This window comes from Enhydra lutris, unplaced genomic scaffold (assembly GCF_002288905.1).
Source record: "Enhydra lutris kenyoni isolate GAN:26980312 unplaced genomic scaffold, ASM228890v2 scaffoldscaffold69, whole genome shotgun sequence".
NCBI classification, from domain to species: Eukaryota; Metazoa; Chordata; class Mammalia; order Carnivora; family Mustelidae; genus Enhydra; species Enhydra lutris.
The window spans coordinates 609,421-624,342 of record NW_019154153.1 but is presented as its reverse complement, the minus strand read 5'-3'; the positions used below and the strand labels follow the sequence as shown (position 1 = coordinate 624,342).

Below are 14,922 nucleotides of genomic sequence, written 5' to 3'. Positions count from 1 at the left end.
TTATTTATTTGAAAGAGAGGCTGTAAGAGAGAGCTTGAGCGAGGGAGGGAGAAGCAGACTCGCCGTCGAGCTGGGAGCCCGATGCGGGACTCAATCCTGGCACTCTGGGATCATGACCTGAGCCAAAAGCAGTCGTCCAACCAACTGAGCCACCCAGGCGTCCCTAAAGCATACACTTAAATGGTTTAAAAGCATATTCACAGGGTGTTCGACTTTTATCAAAATCAATTATAACATTTTCATCACCTCCCCCAAAAAACTTTGTACCCATTAGCAGTCACTCCTCATCAGGTTTTTATCACTTCTGATCTGGCTCCTTCCAACAGTCTTCCAACTCATCATCTTCACCGCTCTCCTTTCAATTTATCTCATGTACATTACAGACAATTCAGTTTCTCTAAAGCATGGTTTAGATACAACTTTTTTTTTTTTAAGATTTTATTTACTTATTTGACAGACAGAGATCACAAGCAGGCAGAGAGAGGAAGGGAAGCAGGCTCCCCGCCGAGCAGAGAGCCCAATGCGGGGCTCCATCCCAGAACTCTGGGATCACGACCTGAGCCTAAGGCAGAGGCTTTAACCCACTGAGCCACCCAGGCGCCCCTAGATACAACTTCTTAACAAGATACATTCAGTGACTCTCCCAAAGTACGCTTGGATTCAAGTAAACAAACATCCACTAGCACACATCCAGTTCTAGGCACTGTGCTAGGCAGGTGCTGTGAACAAAATGGGTACTAGTGAAGACTTCCTTTACCGTTCCAGTGCCTGTGCTCAGGCAGGGCCCTCCGCCTAGAACGAGCTCTTAACCCCCACCTCACCCTCAACTGCTAGAAAATGTTCCCAACTTTCAATAACCTTTTTAAGTCGACAAATGACTGCGAACTCGGCAGCTTCCTTGAACTCTCCTGATGCTTCGCTACCCCGTTCGCTGGCACACACTTAAACCCCAATATTTGTTCAATACATCCACAGCACATTCTGTGCAAGCAGCCATGCTCCCTTCCGCGGGAACCACCAGCTTCTCTCCCCACAAGCTTGACTTCTCAGAATCCCATCTCCTTTCCTCCAGTAATCAAATACCTCCGCAACCCACGCCCTCCCCGCGAATCATAGATGTGAGCCACTCCCTGTAAGAGGGGATTAAGAGAGGTCTGCTCTTCCACGTCATGTCTGCGCGAAGAGACCTCCCGGCCTCTATGATCCATGCTTCCGCTCAGGAGAACACAGCCACCCCTCTTCCGGCGCTTCTAGGAGGCCCAGGCCCGCCCTGACGCTGGCGGTGACGGAAGCGCGCTGGGGGTGACCTCACCTTCCAACATGGCGGCGGCGGTAGATTAGGGCCGCGGGTCGAAGCAGCCACCGCCGCTGGGGGACCCTGTCGGAAACGACTGCCGCCGCCGCCTCCCCTTCCATCTCTTCTTGGGCAAGGGGCCAGGGCCAGGTGAGGGGAGTGGGGTTCTGGGCAGGCAGAGTTGGGTCCTTATCCAGCTCCTCAGGCGGATTTCACTGGGCAGGAAGGTGTCCAGAGACTGTGCCGAACCTCCGCCTCCCCAGTGGTTCCGACGACGCGTGAGTGAGTGTCAGTGAGTGTGTGACAGTGAGTGTGTGTGTGTGTGTGTGTGTGTACCGGTGCTCCTTCGCCCGAGGGTTCTCAAAGTTTGAGGGGTTCATTTCTTTGTAACCGGACCTGTGCCGCGTGGTACCCCCGCAGACGCTTGTTGAGCGGGGCTTCCCGAGAGGGCTGCCAGAGGCTCAGAGGAACTCGGCCCTTGCCCTGCATCGCCCGTCTTCCCCACAAAGACCTTCACGTGGAAAACCCGTGTCCATTTTTAGGAGCAGGCTGGGGATCCTGGACTTTTTGGTTGAGGGAAAGGTTTCATGCGATTCGTTTAAAATGATTAGAGTATCTCTGCTAGTCCTAGTTGCTTTTTCTCACAAATTGTTAGAAATTTGTTATTCTTTATTCACTGCTGTTCTGACACCCATCATTACTATTACTTATTTTTTCAGAAAAATCTGCCTTATTCTTGGAGGCAATACAGTTTACACTAAGGAGTTTCTTCGTTTGATTTTTATCCTCTCGCTATTCCAGGGAGATTCCAAGTTTCTTTCCTTCATAACTAGCTATCAGGGGAAACTCTTAGACTTTTTGAGTTGAGGCTTTGACCTGAGTTGAAAATCGGGTGGATCTGTCCAATTGTTCACACGCTCCCGCTGGGATTTTTGTCTTAACCACTCCCCGCACCAGTATTTATTTGTTTATTTAAGATAGCTATCTCACTGTCTCTATTTAGAAGTTTTAAACTGAACCGACGTAAACCTCCCCCTTTTTTGCTTTATGATGTGAAACAAAACAAACATAAAGTCGTTTGCGAAATTGTTAAGATTTTCTCTGGAGGCTTGGTGTAAACCAGAATGTTGATCTCAGCCCTGACTTGCTGTGACCTTGGATGAGTTGCCACACCCTTCTAGTACTTTCTTTTTTTATCTCCCAGAAAATTAAGCAAACGTTTTTGTAGGTAGTAAACTATTTATACCTCATACACATAGTTGGATAAATGCACAGTGCGCATTTGCACCTGCAAATTGAAACTAAGCCTTTAGGAAATACTCTTCATTTGATAATAGGCCAATAGGTGTTTGAAATTCCTTTTACTCTGATTAGCCAGGTACTATTTTCACTATATATATATATTTCTTAATGATTCATTTTCTCATGGAGGCCTGTACCCCAGTAGTTGAATTTAGTTGAAGGATGTATAAAGTTGAGTCCAACCAGTTTTGTAAAGAAAAGGTGCTTTCTAGCACATCAGTTAATCAGTACTAAATATCTCATACACTAAACTTTTAGGACAAGTAATTTACAACCATAATCATTGCTTTAAAATATATTTCTCTTATAAAATATTTTAGAAATAGAAAAGAGAAGTTTTAAACAGTCAGTCTTGCTGTCCTAGTTTTTACCAGTTTTTTTTTTTACCAGTTTTTCAGTTTCGTTTTGATTTATATCTTACTCCAAATAAATGCTCACCAAAATTTCTTATTTAATGTATATTACAACATTGAAGGAAGGGGGCTATTTTCAGAGTAGCTGATTTTTTAAGCCTTGAGATATAACTAACATGCAACTCACCAATTGCAGGATTTAATTTTTTTTTTTTTAATGGTTTTAGTATATTCACAGAATTCCCAACCACCACCACAGTTTTCATCACCCGCAAAAGAAACCCTCCCCTCTCCTACCTAGGCAACTACTGACTGACTTTCTGTCTCTGTAGATTGACCAGTTCTGGATATTTCATATAAACAGAATTATGCAATATGTGATATTTTGTGACTGGCTTCGTTTACTTTGCATGATGTAGCATGTATCAGGTTTTTTTTTTTTTTTTTTTTTTTTTTAAGATTTTATTTATTTATTTGGCAGAGAAAGGGAACACAAGCAGGGGGAGTGGAAGAGGGAGAAGCAGGCTTCCCGCTGAGCAGGGAGCCTGATGTGGGGCTTGATCCCAGAACCCTGGGATCAGGACCTGAGCCGAAGGCAGCTGCCTAAGGCATTCCCTCAGTCTTTCTTTTTATGTGGCCACAATATGCCATAGTAGGGATATACCAGCTTTCTTTATTCATTAGTTAATGGGCAGCTAGTTATTTCCACTATGTGGCTGTTGAATATTACGCTGCTATAACTATTAGTGTGCAAATTTTTGTGTAGACATGTGTTTTCATGTCTCTGGCATATACTTGGGAGTGGGACAAAGCAACTGAATTTTATGTCTCCCTTTTACAAAGCTATCTACACTACGTGGGTAGCTCAATTATTGTGAAAGTCAGACACTGCCTGTGGGGAGAGGCTGAGGGTGAGGCATTCCTTTATAAGTACTTTATCTTTGAATGCCAGCTGCTGAGTGAAAACATTTTGGGGCAGCTCTTAAAACAAGATTGAACTAGAGTATTTCAATTAAGCATGTTTCAGTATGAAAGGGACTGTCTATACTAGAATGTTTTGTGTCTGCTGAGTTTTAAAAATGACACCCTTGCCCAGTTGCATTTTGCAGCTGGGTGGGGTGAATTTAAATTTCACAGTTTTTGTTGGGATTACTTAATTTTACTTCTCTCATTTTAGAGAAAGTCCTAGAATTCTGTATGGACTAATAAAGTATGGATCTTAAAAAAATGTAAGTTACTGGACTTAATGTAATTTGTGGAACTTGAAACAAATTCCATACTCAAACCACCAGTGAGTGTTAAGAGTAGCAGCCTGGTAACCCCAAAACTTTGTTTATGTTTGAAATTCTTGAATTTTGATTTGTGATTGAGTTATCTGTGGATTTTTATTTTTCTTTTTTTAAACTGGGATTATAGATCTGTTCATTTTTATTATGGGAGTATATGACAGTTTTATTACTTTATAATTTTAGTGGATGGAAATGGTCTAAAAACAAAGCTTCTTGAATTATTAAAACATGTTAAGTTGTAATGTTTTTCTGTTTTGGCTCTGTGGGGTTAAGGAATACAGTTTAGGTATGGTATTCTAAATAGCATGGCTGAAGTGGGTATTAGAAATTTCTGTTTTCCACAAGCATCCAAGGTGATTATGATCAGACAAGTTTGGGAAACAACTATAAAAAACTTAACGTTGCTGCAGAGTTGCTTTTCATAAGAATTTAAAGTAGAATTTAATAGTGCTGCCTACCTTCTGGTTATTGTTCATAAAATGTGCTTTAATTCCTATAGTACTATCAGTGCTGGCATCCTGGAATTTCCACTGGTATTCATGATAGAAATCTGGTTTAAAAAAAAATAAAGCAATCTATTTATTGCACATTGTGGATGTTACATTTGTTACTGAAGGATCATGGATGTTTTATTTGTGCCTGGTTTTGGAGATGTCACCAAATGCATGTATAAACATAGGATTAAGTTACCCTAAGCTTCCTCAGGATGTCCATTTGGCTGACAACTACTTGTAACTTAATAGAGGAGCAAATTAAAGGTAATAAGGTAGAGAAAGAAACAACTGGGTAACACAGATGTATTCAGTGGCTTGTTAGATTTGTGCAAAATACAGTTTTTATATTTATTTATTTATTTTCTAAATTTTTATTATTTTAAAATAGGCTCTATGCCTGACACAGGGTTTGAACTCATGACAACACCAAGATCAAGAGTTGCATATATCACTGACTGAGCCAGCCAGGCACCCCAGTAGTTTTTTTGTTTTTTTGTTTTTTTTAAGGCTTTATTGATTGGTGAGAGACAGAGAGGCAGAGGGAGAGGGAGAAACAGGCTCCCCACAGAGCAGGGAGCCCGATGTGGGACTCCATCCCAGGGCCCCGGGATCGTGACCTGAGCTATAGTCAAATGCTTAACGAACTGAGCCACCCAGTAGTCCCATCCCCAGTTGTTTTTTTTGTTTTTGTTTTTAGATTTTATTTATTTATTTGACAGACAGAGATCACAAGTAGGCAGAGAAGCAGACAGATAGAGAGAGGTGGAAGCAGGCTCCCTGCAGAGCACAGAGCCCGATGTGGGGCTCGATCCCAGGACACTAGGACCATGACCTGAGCCGAAGGCAGAGGCTTTAACCCACTGAGCCACCCAGGTGCCCCCCCAGTTGTTTTTATATTTAAAACTATATTTAAGTTTCTGGATACCAAGAGCACTTATACCTAATTTGAATTCCAAAAGAGTCTACTAGACAAAATTTAGAGTAAAAGTAACTATGTCCTTCTTATCATTTAAAAAGAAGCTTGAGATGCCTTACATATGAAATGCACTCTGTTGATAAGGGGGGACCTGAGTGTTGTGCCCTGCTTACAGGAAAGCTCTGAGTGGTGATCTCATATCATATTTACCTTTTATCTGATTTGTCTTTTCCCTTTTTGCCCTGGCCCCATTCTTAAAATTGACAGATTTGCTCCTTTCAGTAGTCTGTTTGAAAAAAACACCTTGTTCGTCTACCATTTCTTCCTCCTGTTATTGTTCGTTTTTTTGCCTCTGCATTCTTCTCACCCAGCACATTGCCTGACATAAGTAAATATGCGTCGAGTGTATGCAGTTAAAGGCTAAGAGTTCAGAACTGAAGACAACATACCTAACCAAGTGATTGCACTATTAACTAGTTGTGTGATTTTGTGCAAATTATCTATTCTTGTTTCTCCATCAATAAAATTGAGACTGTTAACCTTTTCCTTCTAGCATAGAGGATTACTATGACAACACATGAAAGAGTGCTTCAGAAATAGAGGCCTCAGGCAGATGTAATATATTTATATTTGTTCAAAATGCAAGAGCTCATTGTGCAGTATGCTGACTCTGCACTACAGAATGTTGCAAAGGAAGTGCATGCTCTCTCTTCCCAGAGTACCCTTAAGAGTCCATGACCTTGTAGTCGTGCTGTGCAGTTTACATTTTGCATATTTTCAATGCTTTTGTTCTATAATTTAATACACACACACACTAATTGTGTAATAGTGTTCCTAGGGTCTGTCTGCCCCACCACCTAATCACAGGTGTGAATGAGCTGCTTTGTTGCTCTACACCTGGAAGGAAGCTCAAGCTAAATTAGAAGTTGGATAGATATTTAATACTATAAGTCTATCATATTTAGGTCTGGTATGTTTATAACTAGTTTATCCAATGCACATTTAAAGCCTAAAAAAATGTATACTGAAGTTAAATGATTGGAATTTGTATTATCATCTTCTCCATTTGTGTGAATCATTGAAAAATGTTAAAACGATTGAATAGAATATAATCATCCACCAAATATATGGTTGTATGGATGTTAACATGTATACTAGAGCTGACGACTTCACTGTAAATAGTAAAGTGAGTGTGGAGGATGGAAAATTATGAAATCCATGATTAAGATTGCATTTATGGGGGCGCCTGGGTGGCTCAGTGGGTTAAGCCGCTGCCTTCAGCTCAGGTCATGATCTCAGGGTCCTGGGATCGAGCCCCACATCGGGCTCTCTGCTTGACGGGGAGCCTACTTCCCTCTCTCTCTCTGTCTCTGCCTGCCTCTCTGTCTACTTGTGATCTCTCTCTGTCAAATAAATAAATAAAATCTTAAAAAAAAAAAAAAAAAGATTGCATTTATGGTTAGGCAATTGGGATTTGTAAGAAAATCTTAAGAGCACTAGGCTAAAAATCAAATTTGGAAGTTCAGTGAACTATGCTTTTTCTATGGCATCTGGGTTGGAATATGACTAAAATTGTCTTCAGATTCAGTTTTTTGATAAATACAGGCATTTGAATATAACATTTGAGAACATCAATTTTTTATTTAAAGCATTATTCAAAATATGACTACTTCTTTATTCCAGTTACCCCAAAATTCTGAGACTTGGTAAAGCCGAAATTTTGTTACTCATTTGCTCTGTTCTCCCCTCTCCGAACTTCACTTCATAATTTATCTCTTGCTTTCTGTACTTATTTACACCCATTGGCTTCTTCTCCACTGAGTGTAAACATGCTTAAGACTCTTTTGTTGTGCACAAAAACAAAACAAATGAACTCTCAAACTTATCTCTTGCTGGCCTCTATTGTTTTCTTCCCATACAACCAAGCTGTTTCTTTTAAAGAATAGACTAAAACCCCGATCTCTCCCTTTTCACTTACCATTCAGCCTTCGACTCCCTACCTTTTTGCTATTGCCCCTGGCCACAAATAGAACTGTCTGGACAGGGATCTTTACGCTGACATTTTCATTCTTTTTGGTGTGTTACTATATTTCAATATTTCTTTACTACCTTCTTGTTGAAATTCCTCCCCTGACTTCTGTAAACACACTCTTTCCTGTTTTTCTTCCTTTCTGACTGTCCCAATCCAGACTTGGAGGTCACCTCTGCCAACTTCTCATTTTTGGACAACCCCTGAAATGTTAGTTTTGCCCTGAATTCTGTTGGTGTTTCTCTTTCAGATGAAACTGGTATTTCTTGACAGATATTTTTAAAAATGTGTCTCCTTTTGATAAATAAAAAATTATCTGGCTCCTGTTCTGGTGGTGGTGCTTGGGGTAGGGAATGATGGGTGCATTTATTCTAACCTCCCATCCGTGCGCTGAGTTATTGATACAGAGAAGATTGAAGAAAAAACAAAGAAGATTGAAGATCTGCTGAGCTTTATTTTCTATACTTTGAACTGAAAACAGTAGGTAATGTTTCCCTTTCCAGAGTGAAGCTGTCTGTTGTTATCCCCTTTCTCACTCCTACCCCAAATTTTGATACTCCTATCCATTGGAAGTCACTAACTCTCCCCATTCAGTCTCCTTAGATAATTTCATTGGCTTGTATCTGTGCAGAGCACAGTTTTGTATCTCTAGTTGAGAGCTCTCAGTATAAGAATGTCCAATTACTTGCTGTACATCTTCACCTGGACAGCTCCTAGGTACTAAATTCAGTATGCCCCAAAGTGAACCTGTTATCGTCTCCTAAAATAGCTCTTCCTATATTATCTTTTGAGAAATAGGAATAACATCACTTTCCCTACAGCTGTCTTGAGTACTCTTACTGAGTTAGTTAACAAATCTTTGAGGCTTTTAATATTTTACCTTTTCATCCCCTTCTTTCTGGTGTTCTTGCTCTAATTTATGCCTTCATACATCTCTTGTTTAGATTTTTCCAATATTCCCCTAACTGTGTCCTTGCCTCCAGTCTCTATTCTTATTCTTCCATATCGCCTCCAGGATGATTTTTCTAGAATATAATCTGTTGATACACTTTTCTTGCTTGAAATCTTTCGATAGTTCCTGGTAGTGTTCTTTAGTAGTTTTTAGCCTGTTTTACGTCGTGATCTAATTTGAGGATCTAATGAAAGAAATGGAATGATTTTTCTGTCCAGAAAAAAATGCTGATGCACAGAATTTGCAGGTAGTTTTAGGGGGTTCATTTATGAACATGGTTAAAATAATTCCTTGCATATAGCATACAACCTAAGCTTCCCAGAATCTCATGGTATATAAAGCACTCCAAGTGTTGACCGCTGCTTGCTCCTGCTGAGCCTCATCACCCTTATGTCTTAGGATTCAGCCGTGTCAAATTTCTTAGTATTTATGTTCCATGCTGTTTCAAGAGTGCTTTTGTGCTTTTTACTGGTCTTCATATTTAAAGTGCATCCCTGTCTCATTTCCCTAAGCTGGTTCAATTAGTGAATACCTCTTCATGTTCCAGGATTGGTTCAGATTTTACTTTATAAAGTCTTTCCTGATTTCTGCCTTTTTTCTTCCCCAGAGAGACTTTCCTGCTTCCTCTTTTGGATTGCCCTTTCCTACTCTGTGGATACTGACTTGTGTCATAGAACTTTATTGTTCTGATTAATTTGCATATTTTTGTTTGTCTCTACTTGGTCAAAAACTCCAGAAGGCCGGTGCTTTATCTTAATTGTGGTCTTTGTACCTAATGTTTGTAGTACCTTGTATCTTAAGAAATCTGAGTTGAATGAACAGCACAAAATTACCAGAAGGCATTGCCTTCTGTTTTTGTTTTTGTTTTTTTTTTTTTAATTTTTATTTATTTATTTGACAGAGATCACAAGTAGGCGAGAGGCAGGCAGAGAGGGGGAAGCAGGTTTCCTGCTGAGCAGGGAGCCCGATGTGGGACTCGATCCCCAGGATGCTGAGACCATGACCTGAGCTGAAGGCAAAGGCTTAACCCACCAAGCCACCTAGGTTGCCCACCTTCTGTTTCAGTAGATACAATTACTAGGTTGATATGAGGTCTTTAAAGATTTTTTTAAACTTATAAATTTAGTCTAGTAAGCTTCATATGAAAGTAGTGTGTTACAGTTGTTGGGGAACTGTCTCCCAACTTTTAAGAAAATTAGGTTCCAGTCTTAGCCCTTGTTCCATTTAGCTCTTGGTTGCCAACAACAGAAAGTCATTCTAGCTTATTTAAGCAGAAACGGAACTTAGGAAAAGGGCATTGGGTAGCTCACAGAATGGATGGGAAGCTGGAAAATTAGGTTTGGGAAACAGGCAGGAACCAAGGGAAATTTGGCCGTAGACTGAGCTGGGATCAGGCCAAGGAATAGAAGAGTTAGGACACTGCAATCCGATCTGCACCTCTGCATCTGCTGACCTAGTACCACAAACTTCTCCATGAATTATCTTTTAAGTGTCTTTCCACATTCTAGATCCTAGTAGGAGTCTCTCACTTGGCTACATGCCACAGAACAGGAGAAAAGGAAAGAAAAAATCTAGCTCAAATTTTAGCTTTTATAGTGGGGGTGGGAGATTTCTGTTTCCTATCGAGATTGACACAATGTTGGATGCTCCCTATAAAGGAAATTGGGTTCAGATGGCAGGCAGGCAAAAAAAAAAAAAGCGAAGGTTCATTACAACGCCACTGCTAGCTAGTACCTGACCAGATAGGCCTCAGAAAACTTATTTTTCCTGTGTGGATATCCCTTTTTATATTTGTAAATTTGAAATTCTGTCACTATTAAATGGTGACTATAAATGTAACAAATATTTTGAGGTTTTCTTTTTTTTTAGGTTTTATTTATTTATTTATTTGACAGAAGAGAGAGAGAGAGAGAGACAGCACAAGGAGGGGGAGCAGCAGAGGGAGAGAGAGAAGGAGCAGGCTCTCTGCTGAGCAGGGAGCCTGATGTGGGGCTCGATCCCAGGACGCTGGGATCATGACCTGAGCCGAAGGCAGATGCCCAATGACTAAGCAACCCAGGCACCCCTATTTTGAGCTTTTTAAGAGTAAAGCACCCTGTAGTTACACAGTGGGTGTGCCTTTTATTCCTGTGATGTAAGCTGTGACACGTTTTAGTATGTATTAATAATTTTGAAATGCTTTCTGAAGTTGATAAACTTTTAACATGGCAGTCTAAGGCCCACTGTTTGATTTAATGTACTTTTTTTTTTTTAAGATTTTTAAAAAAATTTATTTGAGAGAGAGAGCATGGGAAGGGGGAGGGTCAGAGGGAAAAGCAGACTCCCTGCTAAGCAGGGAGCCTGATGTGGGACTCGATCCCAGGACTCTGGGATCATGACCGGAGCCAAAGGCAGACGCTTAACTACTGATCCACCCTGGCACTCCTCAAAGCATAGTTTTATGTTACTCTTAATTTCTGTCTCTTTGTATAGCCACTGTTTTCTGTTGTGTATTTTAAATTCTATATGTATTTTTTCATCGTTTATCACTTTTAGACATTTCTCTTAGTTTGCTTGTACATCTTAAATTTTGTCAACATTGCTTGTCTCTTTTTCGTGTTGCTAGTTATCTGAACCTGTTTTTCCCTTCCTGGTTATTTCCTGAGATCTTAAAGCTGTTGGTATCATTGTTTAAGTAAAAAACTCAGTTATTTGGAAACTCTTTAGTAAGAATTTTTTATGTGAAACAACTGTTAAGACACAGGATAGGTAAAACAGCTACTCAGTCCATGGGAAGAGGTAAAAGTTGTAGTTATATTAATTAGGGTACAAGTTAGGATGCCTAATGAAGAGATTTCAGAATGAAGTGCCTTAAATGTCAGTCCAGAGGTCAAGGCTGGCAGGGCAGCTCTGCTGCACGTGGTCATTCAGGGGCCTAGTACCTTCTCTCTTGTTACCTTACCATCCCTTAAAGTGATCTTCTTGTTTGCATGTCAGAACTGGTTGTCTGCCATATTCACATTCCAGACCATAGCAAGGAAGAAAGAGAAGATCTTTAGGGAGAGATCCACAGATTGCACACGTAACTTCTGCTCGTATTCCTCTGACTCGGGCTAATCATTTGGCTCATTAAGCTGCTAAGGAACTGGCAGATATGGTTTGCAGTTGTGTGGCTATTGACCTAGCTAGAATTTAGGAGGTTTATTTATTTATTTATATTTTATTTTTAAGTAATCTACATACCCAACGTGGGGCTTGAACTCAGCCCCGAGATCAAGAGTCGTATGCTCTACGGACTGAGCCAGTCAGGTGCCCTAGGAGGCTTTATTATTAAAAGAAATAAGAGAATATATATTGGGGTAGAGGGAAAGGTCGGGGCATAGCCACTGTTTTTGCCACATAGGTGAAAACAGAGAAACTAGGGAGAGCTAGAAAGGGAAATTTGCTTTTGATCTGAAATCTGAATTAATTCTGACTTGTAAGTAAACTAAAGTTACAATTTTTAAAAATTACTGGGAAGGAAAGTCAAGTATTTATTTTGGTATTTAGTTGAATAATTATAGTCAATGGGGAAATGTACTGGCATGTAACGAACTTTAAACTGAAAAAATACTTTTATGTTTTTAGGTTTTACACATCTGTAAGTAGACTTTTGGAGCTCTGCCAGCCAACTCAATGGCGTCCTCTACTACTGTGCCTCTAGGATTTCACTATGAAACAAAGTATGTTGTTCTCAGCTACTTGGGACTCCTCTCTCAGGAGAAGATACAAGAGCAACATCTTTCCTCATCCCAAGGTATTGTCTTTGGCTCAGGTGATTATATTAAGTAGTAGTCATTACTTCACATGTAAAAATACATATATCTAAATAATTTGTATCTGTGATCATGAGATTAAATAATACTAATAATCTTTTAAAGAATAACCAGTCATCCCATCCTTTCCCACCCCCGATCCATTCCCAGAAAAGAATTTTAATGCTTTTTAAGAGTGTGGTAATTTGGGGCTCCTGGGTGGCTCAGTCGTTTAGTGTCTCTTCGGCCCAGGTCATGATCCCAGGGTCCTGGGATTGAGCCCCACAACGGGCTCCCTGCTCAGCGGGAAACCTGCTTCTCCCACTCCCTGTGCTTGTGTTCCCTCTCTCACTGTGTCTCTCTCTGTCAAATAAATAAAATCTTAAGAAAAATAAAAAAATTGTGGCAATTTGGGATGCCTGGGTGGGTCAGTTGGTTAAGCATCTGCCTTAAGCTCCTAGGGTCCTAGGTTTGAGTCATGATCCCAGGTCCTAGGTTTGAGTCCTGCATTGGGCTCCCTGCCCAGTGGGGAGCCTGTTTCTCCATCTGCCTGCTGCTCCCCCTGCTTAAATAAAATCTTAAAAAAAAAAAAAAAAAGAGTGTGGTAATTTAAATGATTGTTGTTGGTACATGTAAAAATGTATTAAGTACACGTAAATAAACAGAATTCTATCTTTCTTTAGAAATTTTATCCTTGGGGCTCTTGGGTGGCTCAGTCTGTTAAGCATCTGCCTTTGGCTCAGATCATGATCTGTGGGTCCTGGGATCGAACTCTGCATTGAGCTCCCTGCTCTGAGGGGAGATTGCTTCTCCCTTTCCCCCTCCCCGCCACTTGTGCACAAGCTCTCTTTTTCTCTCAAATAAATAAATTTTTTTTTTAAGATTTTATTTATTTATTTGACAGAGACCACAAGTAGGCAGAGAAGCTGGCAGAGAGAGAGAGAGAGAGAGAGAGGAGGAAGCGGGGTCCCTGCTGAGCAGAGAGCCTGATGCGGGGCTCGATCCCAGGACCCATGATCATGACCTGAGCCGAAGGCAGAGGCTTTAATCACTGAGCCACCCAGGTGCCCCACAAATAGAATCTTTTAAAAAAATTTCATGCTTAACAAACAGATTAGAATTATGTAATTGTTTTATTTTGTTATTATTTTTTAAAGATTTTATTTATTTGTCAGAGCATAAGCAGGGTGAGCAGGAGGCAGAGGGAGAGGCAGACTCCCCGCTGAGCAAGGAGCCTGATTTGGACTTTGATCCCGGGACCCAGAGATCATGGCCTGAGCCAAAGGCAGATGCTTAACAGACTGAGGTACCTCTGCAAAATAACTTTAAAAACTCATAAGAGATACTAATTATTTATTATTATTAATTTATTTATTTTTAAAGATTTTATGTATTTACTTGAAAGAGAGCGAGAGTGAACACAAGCAGGGGGAGTGGCAGGCAGAGGGAGAGGGAGAAGCAGGCTCCCTGCTGAGCAAGGAGCCTGATGATGCAGGGCTCAAGCCCACCACCCTGGGCTGGGTGGTGGGCTTGAGGTCAGATCATGACCTGAACCAAAATCAAGTGCTGCCTTTGGCTTAGGTCATGATCCCAGGGTCCTGGGATTGAGCCCCATGTTGGGCTCTCTGCTCAGTGGGGAGCCTTCTTCTCCCTTTCCCTCTGCCTCAGCCTGCCACTTAGCCTGTTTGTGCTTTCTCTCTGTCAAATAAATAAAATCTTAAAAAAAAAAAAGATAGTCAACTTTTTTTTTTTTAGATATTACTTATTTGATAGAGGGAGAAAGAGAGAGAAAAAGAGAGAGCACAAGCACAGAGAATGGCAAGCAGAGGGAGAAGCAGGCTCCCGACTGAGCAGGGAGTCCAATGCAGGACTCCATCCTAGGACCCTGGGATCATGACCTGAGGTGAAGGTGGACGCTTAACCGACTGACCCACCCAGGCGCCCTCAGTTTCTATTTCTTTCTTTCCTTTTTTTTTTTTTGTTTTTTTAATATTTTATTTACTTATTTGACAGACACAGCTAGAGAGGGAACACAGGCAGGGGAAGTGGGAGTGGGAGAAGCAGGCTTTCCTCTGAGCATGCAGGGCTGAAGCCCAGGACCCTGGGATCATGACCTGAGCCAAAGGCAGAAGCTTAACAACTGAGCCATGCAGGTGCCCCTCAGCTTCTATTTCTGACAAAAATTCATGGAACTGACAGTAATTAAGTTCATGACAGCAAATGAACTTCACTTTTAAAACTCCTGGTTCCTGGGGTACGTGGGTGGCTCAGTTGGTTAAGTGTTTGCCTTCGGCTTAGGTCATGATTGATCCCAGGGTCCTGAGATCGAGTTCTCTATTGGGCTCCCGATTTAGCAGGGGTCTGCTCTCTCCCTCTGCCCCTCCTCCCTCTCTCTCTCAAATAAATAAATAAAATCTTAAAAAAAAAAACCCCAAAAACTCTTGGTTCCTTATCATGAGATAGATTCAGATATTTTCCAGAGTATGTACTGATGTGAATACTTCTGTGAATAACCATAAG

The 14,922-nt window shown here is 40.9% G+C and overlaps 1 protein-coding gene across 1 annotated transcript in view; it reads left to right on the top strand.

Annotated features, from left to right (window-relative positions):
- The first annotated feature begins 1,347 nt into the window (after positions 1-1,347).
- Positions 1,348-14,922, top strand: part of LOC111159728 (BCL2 like 13) — an 82,563-nt gene continuing 68,988 nt past the window's right edge. Inside the window, exons 1-2 of the mRNA XM_022522296.1 lie at positions 1,348-1,444; positions 12,236-12,404. Coding sequence (XP_022378004.1) covers positions 12,284-12,404 — 121 coding nt within the window. The 5' untranslated portion in view covers positions 1,348-1,444; positions 12,236-12,283. The remainder of the gene's footprint in view (positions 1,445-12,235; positions 12,405-14,922) is intronic.